General features: G+C 46.8%; 1 protein-coding gene across 1 annotated transcript in view; it reads right to left on the bottom strand.

The window, feature by feature from the left end:
- LOC139056283 (rab effector Noc2-like) overlaps nt 1–16,050 on the bottom strand; it is a 96,476-nt gene that overhangs the window by 39,590 nt on the left and 40,836 nt on the right. The window contains exon 3 of the mRNA XM_070534385.1: nt 1,791–1,934. Coding sequence (XP_070390486.1) covers nt 1,791–1,934 — 144 coding nt within the window. The remainder of the gene's footprint in view (nt 1–1,790; nt 1,935–16,050) is intronic.

Here is a 16,050-nt window from a genome sequence, read left to right as displayed (position 1 = left end):
GGGAATTTCGCCGTTATACTATTAACAACCAGCAATGTATCTTGAAAGAATAATAAATTGAAGCTGAAACTGAAACCGTAGGTCTTAAAATCATATCTCGCACCATGTTTTCTAAATACCATTTTTTTTCCTTGGCCAGCTTGACGAACGTTAGCTGGGACATCGTAATACCACAAAAGCAATCTTGGCCAAGCAGTATGGCTGGTAATTACGTAGTTTTCTTGTTAGAAGCCTTTGAACAGCACCTTAGCAGTAGACGCGCGCACCTGGTGGTCGTCGCTATTACGCGAGCCCCAGCATGCCGCCTCCGAGCTGCTTTTCGGCGAGCAGCTGGCGCAGGCGGCGCCTTAACTCGAAGATCATGGCGAGGAGCCGCTAGTTCTAAGTGATGCGTCACTTCCGGATAGAGGTGATGGCGGCACTTTGTTTGTTTGCTTGTTTGCTTGTTTGTTTGTTTGTTTGTTTGGGTATCAAAAACATGTATTTTTCGAGTTTTTTGTTACGCTTCCACTCGTATTTCAAGCACCAAATTTTTTCGTGGCGGCTCCTCTACACCTTCGTTATCTTAAACTAACCTTTCTTGCGTGGTTCAAAATTTCGTTGCAGTTGGCCTTTAAGTCTTCTCAATATCTCGTAGATTCTGCACAACTGTAACGAATATCTAACTTCGATTGTAGTAGAATGCTTTAGCTTCGACATTTCTCGAGGCGCTCTAATGGAGTTACGTTCACTGTGACAGGCTACGAACTAGAGACTTCCTCCCCTTGGGAGTACACGGGAGATTATGGAAAAGGAGTTATAGGGCAGGCAGCTAGAGGCCAACTGATGCATGGCCTTATGCGCGACTCTTCGGCATGGCCTTTAAGAATGTCGGACGCCAGGCTTCTGCGTAGCGTAGATATCGTGGATGCCACGAGGCGCCGCGACTGGCCCCCTCTTGCTAGGGTGCTTCGACGCACCCTACCTCTTGCTGCTGATGTGCTCGGAACTACCACGTGCTCTGATTGGTGTCAGTGGTCCTGCAGGCGTGGCCGCCGCGACCCAGCTGGGCCGATCGACCGGCGCCCGCGGCGCGCTCAAAATGCGTGGATGAAAAAATTGGCTGAAGGCTTAGCTTGGTTAAGCCTGGATGATTGCGAAAGCAATACCCTTGACTGCGCCTTGGTTCGGCTGATGGTGTGGACATGGTTGCCCTTTGTTAAACTTATGGCTATACATCATCCGACATAGCGCAAGGCAGCGCGCCGACCACTGCGAGGAGCCGAGCTGTAGCCCCATTTATCCTCCTAGCGTGACGTCACACCAGCGAGCGCCCTCTCTCGGTAGCGCCGCAGCAGCGGCGCGCAAGCCTTCGCCTCCACCATCGATGCCGCGAGCTCGTGCCCCGTCTCTCGGTCTGGCGTGACGTCACACGGTCACGTGACGCGCAGCTGTGTAAAGAGGCGCCACGACCACCCATGGGCCGAAAGTGCGAGCAGTGCTTTCGCAATAAAAAAATGTCGGACGCGGAGTGCCGATATTTGCGTCTAGCGGTACCTACCAAGTGCACGCATCGTCTGCTTAGGTGCCGTTTAAAGGCTGCTAAAACCAGAAAACTATGCAACTGTCCAGTCTGCGGCTCTGCCAAGGTTTCTTCAGTGGCACTTACTGCTCATTTGGAACAAATTAAGCAAAATATAAATTTCGTTGCAGTTGGCCTTTAAGCAGTGACAGGCTAGGAAATGACAGCGACGAGCGAAAACCGACACCGCAGACTAGAAAGAGAACAAGAAGGAAAGGAGCCCGCTCACCCGACCCGTCGCTTCTCGAGCTGTTCGAGCGTGTCGGCCCTCTTGATGACGTCCACGATGAGCTCCTGCTCGCTGTCGTTGAGTTGCTCCTGTCGCGAGAAGCTGCTCAGGGCGCCCGTCTTCACCGACCAGCCCGTTTGCAGCCTGCGGCAGAAGGAAGACCCTGAGGCGACCGCTGCCACGAGACACACGCTCAAAACGAGTTTTGGGTGAGACTGCAGAAATGGCAAAGCAGAGAGAGCGGCTGCCGTTCTCAAATGAAATTGATTGCACGTCGAAGTATGTGCATTCGAAATTGAAAACAAAAGTAAAAATTTAGTGATCGGACCTCTCTGATTTTGCGGCTAGTCAGTAAGTAAACATGTTCACTACCGCCTGTTGTATGGTGCTTCTACGTTCTTTCCTAACCTTCTGGTTGTCTATAACTGATATATGTGAGCATGCTGGTGTTACATTTAATATGCTTCAGTTTAATCATTCCATTTTATTGTTTCAATTTTCGTTTCTATGTGATTTTTACCCTCAGTTCTTTTTTTGTTTTTTTATGTGTGTGTGTGAAACCTGTCCTAAGCCTCCGTTACTCAATGCGACATAAAAGGGCCATCATCATCATTATCATAATCAGTTTATTTTATTTCCATCTTAAGACAAAGGCCTCCCACAGCGATCCTAAAGTGCCCCTGCCTCGCGTCAGCCGGTTCCACCCTATGTCCGCAAGTTTCCCAATCTAAACCCACTTTCTTAAACTATGCCGTCATCGAATGCGCTTTCGTACATTTGGCACCCGTTCTGTTAAACTAATACACCAGCGGTTGTCTTCTCTACGTATTACGTAACCTGCTGAACTCCACTACTGATCCCCCAATGTGCTTGCTCTCTTCTTTGCATTCTAACTCGGGTGAAGGAAATCTCCCTCCGGAGACTTCGTGCTGGGATGACCCTCACCCTTCCCGCAACCTCTGCCTGGGGTTCAGCACCTTAAGATCCTGTGGAGTGCTCAAAGAGCTCTAGCCCCTTGTCTGAAGCAGATACGCTGACATCTGTGCTATGTCCATGCCTATAGAAAAAGGCTACAAGAGAGAATGAGCTCAGCGGTGCAGGGATGCAGACAGACCAGCCCAAAGGCTACGAACGCCTAATTACGGGCGATAAGTTCAACGGGCCACTTATGCAGCTTCTTCACGAAGAAAAAACTAAACGCATTGTTTTAACAACTATACGCCGTACGGCCAACCGGGCGATTAAAAAAAAAACTACAATGTCAGCTACACCCGTTTACTCACTAAGCTATGCTGCCGTCTTCATGCCTCGAATTTTTACTCACACTGCAAGGAAAATGTAAAACGTGCAATGGCCAACCGCGACGTACGCTTCAGTGTCTGCGGCATATTGGAGCTGAGTCTCTTCCCCTACAAAGCTGTTATCTTAGGGTCTCGTCGGTACTCTTATAACAAAGGGTGTTTGCACTGCGAGTGCCGCTTGTTCGGTATTCGAGGTAAAACGACGCGATTCGATGGGAATAGGGAAGTATAGGCCTGAAACCAGGCTGTTGAAGTTACCGAACACCGAAGAACTGCGAAGAAAGCAAGAAGGTCACTTTCTGTGCTTCCTTTATCTTCGTCGATCGTTCAGTGTGTTTCGGCAAACCTCGAGGTACGGATGTGCGTAGTTCGCTTCCCCGTCTAGGCGCCCGCATTCCGATCAGGGAGGAATGCGGGTACCTTAATTCGACAACCGGGATTTCAGAGCACCTCGATGGAATTGTCGTTTCGTGCGAATATACAAAAAAGACATAAATAAGGAGCGGTGGGGAAGGAGAAAAAAGAACAAGACACATAAGAAAGGACACTTTCGATGCCCGCAATTCAGGGAGAAGACGATTGAAAGTATGCGGGAAAAGGGGGACGAAAAGAATGATTCACGGCCGAAAAACACTATAACACACAGCCGTTAACTGTTACACTAAATCTAAGAATGACAAAAATGAGAAGCACGTCAAGCACCGAGGTCCCTCGTCACGCTACGCGACAAACAAAGCTGTCCGTATACGTAACGGGTTCCTGGGTGCAACAACACCGGATACGGGGATGGGAGCACAAGCGATGACAGCCACACCTTGTAGCACTTTGTATAAATACAATGCGCTAGAAAAGTATTTGTTTTCCATTACTGTTCTCGTCGAAAGAAATGGGTCGCTATACAAGAATGACGCGGCTGCTAATGCCTTTACGCCAACAGTATATAAAGCAGAACGTAGTCAAAGTTGCGATGATAGCTCTGACCACTCTGGTCGAACTCAACGTCACAAGATGGCGCCACCAGCGCTGCTGCTCACGTGTGCCTCTCCAATATTCCGGTATTTCGTAAACTGTAAGGGCTCATTCACACCGGCGACTTGAGGAGGTCGCGCGACCATTTGCGACTCGCAATCAAAAAGCGACTGAAGGCGACTGATGTTCACACCGGCAAGCCCGGCTGAGCGCGACCCGCAAGTCGCAATCCCGGAGATTATCGTTCTCAGCGAGAACTCTCGGAATCTACGCGGAATTTGAACGCGACGCCGGAGGAGGCCGGATGTAGACACACGAAAGATCACTTCCGGTGCACCGCTGATTGGTATATATCAGTTTTGCGACCACGGTCGCGCGACTGAAAAATCGCGCAGAGAGCGACTGGCCCAAAACGGTCGCTTTTCAAGAAAGGCGACCGTTTGCGACCATTTGCGAGTGGTCGCTTTGCGACCAACTTGGTCGCGCGACCACTGTCAGTCGCCGGTGTGAATTAGCCCGAATACCTCTCCCCCCGTAGGGATAAGCCAGAAGATCTCTATTGCCCCAAGAGTGCCCCGCGCCGCATGTGGAAAGCAAAATTATAACTCCGGTTCTTCGACCATCGACAGCATTGTAAACCAGGATATCCACCAGAACTTCGCGACACTGTCAGGTGCGTGACGAATTTCCTGTCCCGTTGGCAGGCGGCCCCCGAATATACACCCGAGCCCGTTCCGACAGACAGTGTTCCTCGTAGCCCACGGTTTGCTTTGGGACGGACGAACCTATCGATCAAATATGCTACGCAACGGGAGAACTTCGTCGGTCGGACTAGGTCGGCTCGCTTCACGGCCATCGAGACACGTACGCCCTCCTTGACGATTCTGCAGCTGTCCCTTGTCAGTCAGCCACGTTCCTCTGACACCTAGTGCCTTCGTTCGTTCGTCCGCTCACTGAAAAGAAAATCGCACCGTCTCCACCCTTCCCGCACCGCCATCAACACTTTTGCTTGTCCCTTTGGTGCCCCTTTCAAAACCCACATGCTTCTTCAAGATTTCATCTAGAGCGACCACGTATTTGCTCTCTGATACACGGTGGAAGCATGAATAAATAAAGGCTCGTGCCTTCAAAAAAATATTATCAAAAGTTCAGAGCTGGCAGACCAGCTCTGGGCCGTCCGGCAAGCCGAAGATGCCGCTCGAGTCCAAGGACTTCGAGCCGTCACCTGAGGCCACCACAGCAAGAACTGCCGGACTATTCTTTAATAAAGTTTCTTCTTCTTCTAAATATTTCACAGAAATTCTCTCAAAGTTCCTCTGTGACGCCTTCTAGGGAGCTTAGAGATACCATACAAGCATTTACATAAGCTTATACATTTTTTTTTTGCCAACTAGCACTTGCAGACTTTCTGGAAACACCGCTTCAGCAATTCAATGGATCACAGTGTTAGATCAAAAGAAGCTGACTTCTCGACGATTTTTTTTTTCTTGACAGTATGTACAGATCCCTGGGCAAAAGTATAAGATTCACAGGCTCCCCGAAAAGAAAAAGAAAAGAAGAGACAACCCTGAAATTATTCGTAATTCTGGCGCGCAAACAGAAGCGCACTGGAAAGTTTGCAATGCCAAGTTTAGAGCCCTCATTTTCAAGTTACATTCAGATGTAGAGAAGAAAAACGTCCCCATCGCGGGGTGCCTGCTCTGTGTACTTTAACTCAGCGGAGCCCACTTTGCGTAGCCGAAAGGACAAGCTTCAAAGACGCTTCCAGAGCGGTTTGCAAGAAATCTACGAACGAACCTGTGCAAATTTGTTTTCGTAAAGGCAAACCGCTCCAGCTCGACAGATTTATCCGACAGTGCCATCATTATTTCCTGGCAGACCGCATCTCGTATATTCCAGTACATGCGATATAGTTCTGGACCCAGCCGGACTGTATAACGGCGACGATTCGAACAAGAAGATGTTTAAGAAAAAAAGAAGTTTCGCTCCTTCTATGTCTTCACAACTGAATAGTGGTAAGCGATATTCCCAGACGGGACAGAAGATAGACAAACAAGAACAGGACAAGCGCTAAACTTTTGTTAACATACTCGTCTGTCTTCATCCGACTCGCCTGTAAAGATTGCAAATTAGGTACGATTGTTAAGAAGCCAGGTGGCCGATTGTTCCCGAAGGGGCAGCAGCGGTGGCATATATTTGCAAGCGTTATTTTTGATAATTTTTGGTTCGATAATGCACGAGCCTCAAAGACAAAGGTTTTCGATTGGAATTCGAGGAATAAAGACAGTGCGCCTGTCTGACATCTCTTTGTTTCGCCAACACACATTCGCGGATATATTTCTTTCTTTCTTTCTTTTTCTCAAGCATGCTGAAGTAATTGTCTTCGGCATACATTTGCGGATCGCGAGGTGAAGAGTCAAGCGGTTCTTCAATGAGAATCAAAAGCATGGTGAATGAGAAGAAGGAGCTTGTGACCTATATATTCCAACGCTACCACAGCTGCGAGACCCATCGAACAATTTCTCGCTTCCCTTTACTGTTTCGAACGCCGCTGTGTTGGCACAGTCCGCGAATTGAGCAGATCTGCCAGACTAAATTGAAAAGCTCGTCATGACTTTATTTGTTTCAGGACAAGTATCAGTAACAAATGTAATGAGTGTTTCTGCTTGTGGCGCGGTTCTTTCTTTCTTTTTTACACAGTAGAAGCTGATCTACAATTTACCAAGTAGAGTTTGCCATGTCTTGTTTTTACGACTGGTATGTATTGTCTCGCTGCATGTATTGTAGGCGAATTTTGAAGCTACTTCTCTCGAAACAAAGCAGTAATTACTTCTCCCAGCCCCCACATTCACAAACCGTCGAACGTGTTGGTTTTCAATCTATTGTCTTCCGATAATCTACTGCGATCACGAGTTCTAAAGAACTGGTTGGAAACGGCTCATGCGCTAAAAGAAAGAAAGGAAAAAAAAGAAAGAAGGAAAAGATATGAAAATGAGAAAAACGGCCTCCAATCGACGCTGTGAAGGTGGTTCTACAGCGAAGCTGCAAATGACAACTATAACAATTACGGTAACGATTACAAACTATAACAATTACCACTGCGACGTAGGTCGAAATAATTTACCGGGCGCGGCATTCGCCTGCATTTTACCTAATTATTAACCTAATATGTATCGACGGCCAGCTACTTGGCTTGCTCCGCTACTTCGTCCCCCCTACAAAGAATAGACCAGAGAGAAAAGAAATGCACTTAAGAACGCTTTCGCCGCGCCTCGTGCGTACGCTGCTCCTCAGGAGTCCTCTCTAAGGTGGCCTTCCCATACAACTGTCACAACCCAAATCAGCTGCGAGGCATGTTCTTCTTTTCCATGCGAAAGTGTAGTGACGTCACTCCCTGCTTCGTATGCTACAGTCAAGCTGTCGTCGCCAGGCCAGGTTGCGCAACAGTAATTTTTAAAGGGAAACGTATACGAGGAGCACTGGGAGCTTCGGATGAGCCATTGAATTTGAGGGCGTGAGCCATAGATGACTATAGTTTTCTGTCTGCGTTACGCCACGAAGAAATCCCGGGATACTAGCCATAGACAGCTTCGGCGTGAAACTGTCGGTCGAAGCTCCTTGCGCCTAAAGAGAGGAACTTTCCGTGAAATGCCGCCGCGAGCAGGGAAATTCCCCTCACCAAACCAATAGCCCCATCGAGCCTTCCGACAACGTTTAGCCTTTTAAAGCGAAACTTACTTTGCCTCTTCTCCCCCACTGTCCGGGCGCTGCTGCTTCTGTGATGGTCTACCCGCGCATGCCGTCGCGTTTCTTGCGACACCACGAGATGGCGCTCGCCTCGTCGTCTTCCTCGCGCGCTGCTCGATTTCTTGCAACACAACCAGGTGGCGCTCGCCTCCGTGCATCCCTGCCGGCGCCGCCGCGGCAGCGTTTTCCAATTTGTGCGTATGGCACGTGGTGTGCTTGCTTTCCTATGCGACAAAAATGGAGGTGCTGGGCTGTGGAGGTCGCGTGCTGGGGCTGTGATGGTCTAAACGATACAATCGTCCGTAGCCTGAAGAGGGCGCCTGGAGCTGGCGTCTCAACAACGTGCTGGCCATGTATGCAGAAGGGGCACGTAAACACGCGCCAGCAAAATGGCTACCAAGCGGGCACTCAGCGTCGAGGACACCCAGGCCCGAAAGAAGCGTCGTGCCGAACAGGGGCGTCTTCGCTACGCAGCGAAACGTAGTGCAGACCGCGAATGTATGCGTACCATGTATACACACGATTATAATAATTATTTGAGTTACGTAGAGCCCCGTAATTCAATTAAATTTTGACACTTCTGCCATAATGCGACGTGCCACAAGACGCAATGATAATGCTCAAAGATTTCAGAGAGTGCGAAAAAATTACGCACAACAACGCCTCAAGCAAACATATCTCCCTGCGTGTTCTGTGGACTACGCAGAATAACAGCAGTGGTGCACGCAAGGTGACGTTCAACATCAACTCAGTATTACCCGTCGTGGTTGCTTAGTTGTTATATGGTTGTCAGGTTGCTGGGCACGAGGTCACGGGATCGAATCCCGGCCACGGCGGCTGCATTTCGATGGGCGCGAAATGCGAAAACATTCGTGTACTTAGATTTAGGTGCACGTTAAAGAACCCCCCAGGTGATTAAAATTTCCGGAGTCCATCAGTACGGGGTGCCTCATAATCAGATCGTGTTTTTGGCATGTAAACTCAACACTCTCGTATCGGACTAAACGCTGAAGAAATTACACATTCCCCACCAGAATCACCGCTAATTATCGTCAATCAAAGCAAGCAGCATAGAAGGCTTCACTTATATCGATTTCTACAGTGCGTGGGACCGCATATTGTTATTTTATTAATGCGAAATGATTATAAAAGGCGTTTCACGTAACTTGAAAGAACCGTGCGCGCGGACCGTGGCGGAATAAGAGGCCGCGGCTGTAGGTGCATCGGCTTCACAATCCGTCAGCGTCTTTGGCGCTGGCACACGTTTTCCCCGATAAGCGATAGGCTCGATGCACGGACGCACGGTTGACCCCGCTGCAATACGATAGCGCACGAGAGCAGTCACGTGGTTTTATTTCATATTTCGTGGGCTTTCTCTAAACGCCGAAAAAAAGAGAATCGCCATGCATCACGTACGTTGCCACAAAAAATTGGATCGGTCGTTCCTGAACCACCTAAACAACGCACCGAAACGCACTTCGTCCTAAAGTTAAAATGAAAAATGTTGCATAATTAATCTCAGTTAAATAACTAATTCCGCGGAATATACTCTAAGGAGCGCCTCATGGCGGCAAACCATATCCCGTTGGTTTCATTAAGCTGCGGCTAACCACTCTTTTAAATCCATGGTTCAAGTTACGTCCATAGGGGAAGAAATTCAACAAGAAGGGACACTCGGCGAAAACCGGCAACAGGAAACACGTCACGCCTTGCGTTAATCCCATCCGTTAGTCGGCACGAGCATGGGAAAAAAAAAAGAATCTGAAATAAACTTACAGACGAAATTTTATTTTATTTTTGATTCTTTCCACCCATAGAGTTTCTCACTACATTACCTAGAGGGAAATCTGGCGCTGCTGCACTGTGGTATGCACGGGAATGCCGGTATATTGTGACTTCGGATTGGCATCGTTCTCGTAGAGACAGGACACCTTGAAGACGCGCTTGGCAAGTACCGTTCTGTCTGTCACAATGATTCATTTTCTACTAAAACAGCACGTGAAAAGCTGTTATAGCTTTATTATTACGCGAAAATATGTTTTGTTTAACTATGAGAACTAACATGTAGCCGTGTGTACGACTACATGTTACGTAAAAAGTATCAGCGGTCCGCTAAAGTTGGAGGACAGACGACAAGGTTCGCGCTCGCTTTGAAACAGTTGGTCGTCTGTTCTTGCTTTTCTTCGCTTGGTCATGCATTGTGGGTGAGTAAAGATGTAATATGCGTGAATGGAAACATTTTATAAAGATTCTACTTTGAGAACGCGTTATTTGTGTACCCATATCCACGTTTTAGACGAAGCCTCTTACAACACCAGCCAACACGAGCCTCGCAGACACATATACCGTCATTCCCATGACGGCACGGTGCCCCCTTAAGAAACTCCCATAGACGGTGGCGCCAGATTACCCTCTAGGTGTTATAGTGAGAAACTCTATGTTTCCACCTAAAACTAAAAAAAGTTTTGAATATAAATGAACTCATACTTCGCCACCTATTTTTCTTGCGTCACCTAGCAACAAGCTAGCGGCACGCCAGGCGCGTCACATGATGCGTCATGCGACAGACGGTGCCACCGAAGCGAGCGTGGCCGTCTGCGCGTGTGAAGTTCGTCTGTTCGACCGACGCCTGTCTCTTTTGGATGTAGCCCGCTTATTGGGCTCCCGGCGTTTTCTTGCGTTCCTTCTGCATTTCGGTGCGGCACCGCTGCACTATTGGACTGCGGCAAGGTGAGAAATCTTGTTTGACAGTCTGCGACGCATTTCAAGCACATTTAGGCTTACGGCCCAAAACGGAGACTATAGTGACGCAGTTAGCGAAAAACAGCTCGGCTGTTTTGGCGCAGTTAATTTGTGTTAACGACTAGTACTGGGAAATGTTTGAGACGCTCCAACATTATTGTAACTTATTTGCATTCTCTGACCCCAAAATTTTTTTAATTAATTTCGTAACTTCTTGGGATACTTATACTTTTGAGGCATACTCGACACGCCTGGGAATTGTGAAGCAGTTAGCAAAAAAAGCAAGCCGGCCGTGGTGACAGTTAGTTTGACGTACACTGAATTTTAGTGGGACAAGTTTGTGACGCTTTTTATGGCCCTATAGAACAACATATACGCTCTTTCGGTACTCGCGCTGGTCGAAAACGTGACGAGCGGTTGCCAAGAGTGATAACACGGGAGTGTGTTGCTTGCGGCGGCCTCAAGAACTTGACATCTCTGTCTTCTGAGCGACTGAAAACAGGTTTTGCACTTACGAATGTGTCTTGAGTGCGACTACAGAAGGCATTCTGCGAGCGTGTACCATAGTCTGGCTGAGAGCCTGTGTTGTGGCCACCTCTGTGTACTTGGCGTACCATCGCGTCGACTGAGGCCAAGTTGTGGAAACGCGATGTCACCCATGTATTTGTGCTTTTAAAGTGGAGGAAATTATGCCCGGGAAGGGAGGGAGGGATGCTTCAAAATCAGATGTTTTATTCATATTTTATGGCATTGGTTGGGAGAAGTCTATTTTCTACGAAATGTATGTAAAAGTGAATTTATCTGTGATGCCGCCCATTCACCACTTAGGCACGTTTCGCTTCTACAGGCAATATTCCTGTTAGGTCAAGACACCAGAATGATACATATGTATAATTTATTTTTTTTCAGCCTGTGGCATCCGGTGAAGCTTCATACGGCAACGACTGCTGCTTACCTGGTGCCACAACTTTGGAAGAATACACAAAAAGCCCGGAACGAGTATTTATACAGAGCAAAATAAACATTTCATTATTTCAGAAGACATCTTGCGTTTACTTTATAAAATTGCACGTGGCACGAATCTGTGCGACCTGCAATTGGAGGCTTGTAGAGATCGTTCGCAATCATTTTTACTAAATAATAAAACAATACCGCGCCAAGACCGCGCGTGATTCAGCAGTGGAAGCGAAAAAAAAAAGAAATATGCCGCGCCGATCAGCGGAGTTGGCGTGGCGTGTACCAGCTGGCGTTGAAAACACGCGCGCCCAAAACCGAAACAAGTTGATCCCATCCGCTTGGTGCGCTACAGTCAATTCGACTGCTGGGCTCTATGGGAGTGTCCGCTCTAGTTGAATCTCTTTCTCGGTGTTATGGGATGCATGTATGTGCCATGAGACAGAAAAGCAGGCGTTGTCTGCCATGCTAACACTAATAGGTAAGTGGGCAACCGAAGCGCTGAATCCCATCCGCTTGGTGCGCTACAGTCAATTCGACTGCTGGACTCTAAGGGAGTGTCCGTTCTCAAGCAAAGCCTGCAGCCAGGTATGTTCCACCAGATTCGGAACTTTGGCACTTGGACAAAGGACAAAGGACTCTTCCGCCGTCCTTTGTCCAAGTTCGCGCGGTCAAACACTATGAATGTAAACTAGCTAGCTCGATCGGATATTTTACAAGGTAGATTAAGCTAGAGTTGTGAAGGACACGTGACAATGTATGACGCCACGTATCATCGACGTAACCAATTCGTGAGGGAAGCCTTTATGCTTTCGCATTCAAATCGCGTAAAGATCGCGTAAACACTGTCAATTTTTTGTATCTTTTTATCTATTATTTGGCGCATACCAACGAATAGAAGCTATAGCTAAACACCATAGTCTGCAAGAGTGGTTGAAGATCCCATTAGAGAAACGCTAGCTAAAAATATGACGTTGAGCCGAATTGGCAAATCACACTTTCTGATTAGAAAAAAAAGGAGAGGGAAAGAAAAAAAGCAATAAAGTAAGAAAGAAAGACTCGTAGTGACGTCAGCTCGAAGTTCCCGCACCAGGTCTTTCGCTGACGTCATCAATATCTACGGCGTTGCCGCAGGACTACAGCTAATTATTCATCGACACAGTCACACCGCGTTGCAAGTGAACCGAGGGTCCGACCTCAATATTTTCCGCTGCGTTGTATTTTTCAGTTCATGTATTTTGTGCAGCCATGACGTATGCATTCATATTGTGCTTGTTTGTGAGCACAGTACTTTGTCATTCATGTGTTCTACTGCTTATCCTGGCAAGCTTCCCATTTCTATGTCGTTAGTTAACTGATGCCTTGTGAAAACTACCTTATTTGCACAAATATAGCACTTTTCTTTAATTTCCGCCCGCAGAGCGCGCCTTACGTTATGTATTCGGCTTCGTGACACGGATATAATGCGATTTTTTTTCATGTTTTAGAAGGCAACACTTAGGCGTCCGTTCCTGTGTTGAGTGTCGGCGGTATTCGAAGTCGCGTGATGCATCACCACGCAACCCGCGAAGGGCTTTACCGTGTTCGACTGCGTCGCGGGAATTTCTGAAGCGATGTTTTGTCCAATAAATTTGGCGGGTGCCGGGCACGACGACGTCGTTCTCGACAGGGGTGAGAAGGATGGTAGCTCCCGTCCTTTCAGTTCGCAGTAACGATGAATATATATATATATATATATATATATATATATATATATATATATATATATATATATATATATATATATATATATATATATATATATATATATATATATATATATATATATATATATATATATATATATCCCCTCTGGCGCTATTTGCGCGCAAATGCGGTAATAGGCATTAACGCCTAGTATGGCATGTGCTGCCACGTGCATTTTTTTTTTTTTCAGATACTATCGTAACTGTATTGGAGAAGAACCGGCGCCAGATTAGGCCCAAGCGCCTTTCGCTATCACACCCTCTTTCTTCAAAGAAACAAATTACGAAAGATTGTAGGATTCAACGTGCAGTTATGAGACTGGACTTTGTGTCTTTCTTTTCTTTTTTTTTGCGTTATGCGGGTTTTCTATCTCTTCGGCCTTTTTTTTTATGCGGTATAACTTTAAGTGTATTGACTTATTGATATGAGCTGGCTTTACCTTAGGGTGCGATTTTATGTGATTTTCTTGTGCTCGTGGCCTTTAATATTTGCATTTCTAAAAAGTGCAGCCGGCGTCAATTAAAGACGCTAACGTATCCTAAACATACTATATTTTTTTTTAAATAAACGTTCCGGTACTGCGCGAACGGGTTCGCCGCAGGTACGCCGCAGTGGAGGACTGCGCGGTGCGTCGGTTCTTTTGTAATTCCGCAAGACTATCGGAATGCGGCCGCAGCGGCAGGATCGAGCCCGGGGCCTCGTGCTTTGCAGCGCGTCGCCATGGCGACAGACCCACCGCGGCGGATGAAGAAATGAGCTTCACTTCACTTTGCTTCTCAATTGAACGAGCTTTCGAAACTGGTCGCGCGAAGAAAGACCCGCCCTCAAATACGCAAGAATAAAAATAAGCAAAGAAGAAAAAGGATCCGTAAGCCGTGACGTCACGGCTACGAGCTCACTACAAAAGATAATAATAATAATATTTGGGGTTTTACGTGCCAAAACCACTTTCTTATTATGAGGCACGCCGTAGTGGAGGACTCCGGAAATTTTGACCACCTGGGGTTCTTTAACGTGCACCTAAATCTAAGCACACGGGTGTTTTCGCATTTCGCCCCCATCGAAATGCGGCCGCCGTGGCCGGGATTCGATCCCGCGACCTCGTGCTCAGCAGCCCAACACCATAGCCACTGAGCAACCACGGCGGGTACACTACAAAAGACTGACCTCAGACTCTTTTCCTCCCCGCCATTATTCAGCCTCTTCCCGCCGAGTAAACGTATAAATGTAGCCAGAGTCTTGAAAGAGCAAGTTACGTACTATCACATGGTGTTGCACTTTAGTGTACCGTAGAGAGCGATTTGCGGTATACTAACTGTGTACACAGCAACTAGGCCGCAGCCGTTACTTCATGAATTAGCCCGCGCGCTGCTAGCCGCTGGAGTAATCATATTCCCCAGCCTTGGCATGGCTTGTTTGTGCACTGAGTTGCCATAAAATATTTGTTAATCTTTGCTCTTTTTTTTTTGCTTTCAGAGCGCACACGACGCAGAGGCTTTAGTGTTCACGAAGCCTTTCGTGAACAGCCACTTTTGCCACAAAGGCACATTTCCCAGGCTTCTGAACGATCCAAACAACGCCAGTATCGCAATGTAATGATCCACTTCCGGAGCGCAGTGCGTTATAGGTATAACGGCCCCCGAGAGAGCTACTATGCGAACCGCTCTGTTGACCGGAGATTTTCTCCGTCGTCTCCTTTTACAATGCTGTCCCACAGTATTTCTCTACCTGTATCATTATTTCTCTTGAGAAGCTAACTAATTCGCTTGGTTGAAATTTATGTCCCAGCAGATGTCATCGTCTGCGGGGTTATTAAAAACAAGCATACAACGGCAAAACGTATCAAGAATTTCAATTTTACTGTGAGATGGTCTTTTCTTACCTTGATCCGGCTGCACGGCCTAAATTTTTTTAAATGCTTCGGAGACGAAAGCTGGCGAATTCCTAAGGACTAAAGCATCAAGTTTACGATTCAATCAGCAACTTCGCACCAGGAACAGTTGCCGGAATCTTGTACGCTGCTGTATCCATTATAGAGCTATAAAGGCAGCAAATATGCTTTATCATTTTAGAGCGTATAAAACAAATGCGCCAAGTAGAAAATATCAAAAGATATTGAGATAATCATTCAGTCAAATCTTGTCTTCCATGTGCGTTGATTAAATGATTACTTTTTTTGTAGTGTGACGTCTGCTTCCATTACTGACTTCCACAGTTGTAAACTTGACGCTGTTGTTGTTGTTGTTGTTGTTGTTGTTGTTGTTGTTGTTGTTGTTGTTGTTGTTGTTGTTGTTGTTGTTGTTGTTGTTGTTGTTGTTGTTGTATGGAAGCTCCTCACTCCGGTGTGATGGATGACTGTCTCAACTGCTAGACCATGTTTTCGGTCCTTAAAGTCCATGGAATAACGTTATTTGTAAGCTTGCCACTTATTCTCGTGCGTATAGAGATGATGGTGATTATGTTCATTTTCACGACTCGTACCTACTAAAGGGGGATAGGCGAAGAATCGGACGGCCGGAGAGAGCGTAAGACAATGCTTATTCGAAAAGCAGGAACGCCGTTTAAAAGAAGAAATAAAACAAAAAGAAGGAAATTCCGGAAAAATAGAATAGTGTGCGAGTGAGCAGTCAGGACAACTGAAGTAAATTTAAGAAAAAGGTAAAAATTAAGGAGAGAATAAGGACAACGTTACTAAAGGATTCGGCGAAACGTTTTCAGCGAAATGAATAGTGATCAGATAAGTAGAATAAAGCTACAAAAATTATAACACGGTGAACGTTTTACTTTGATCAAAAAGAATA

The sequence above is a fragment of the Dermacentor albipictus genome, chromosome 2 (assembly GCF_038994185.2).
Source record: "Dermacentor albipictus isolate Rhodes 1998 colony chromosome 2, USDA_Dalb.pri_finalv2, whole genome shotgun sequence".
Taxonomy (NCBI): domain Eukaryota; kingdom Metazoa; phylum Arthropoda; class Arachnida; order Ixodida; family Ixodidae; genus Dermacentor; species Dermacentor albipictus.
The sequence above is the reverse complement of the archived record's forward strand: the minus strand, read 5'-3'. Positions and strand labels throughout refer to the sequence as shown.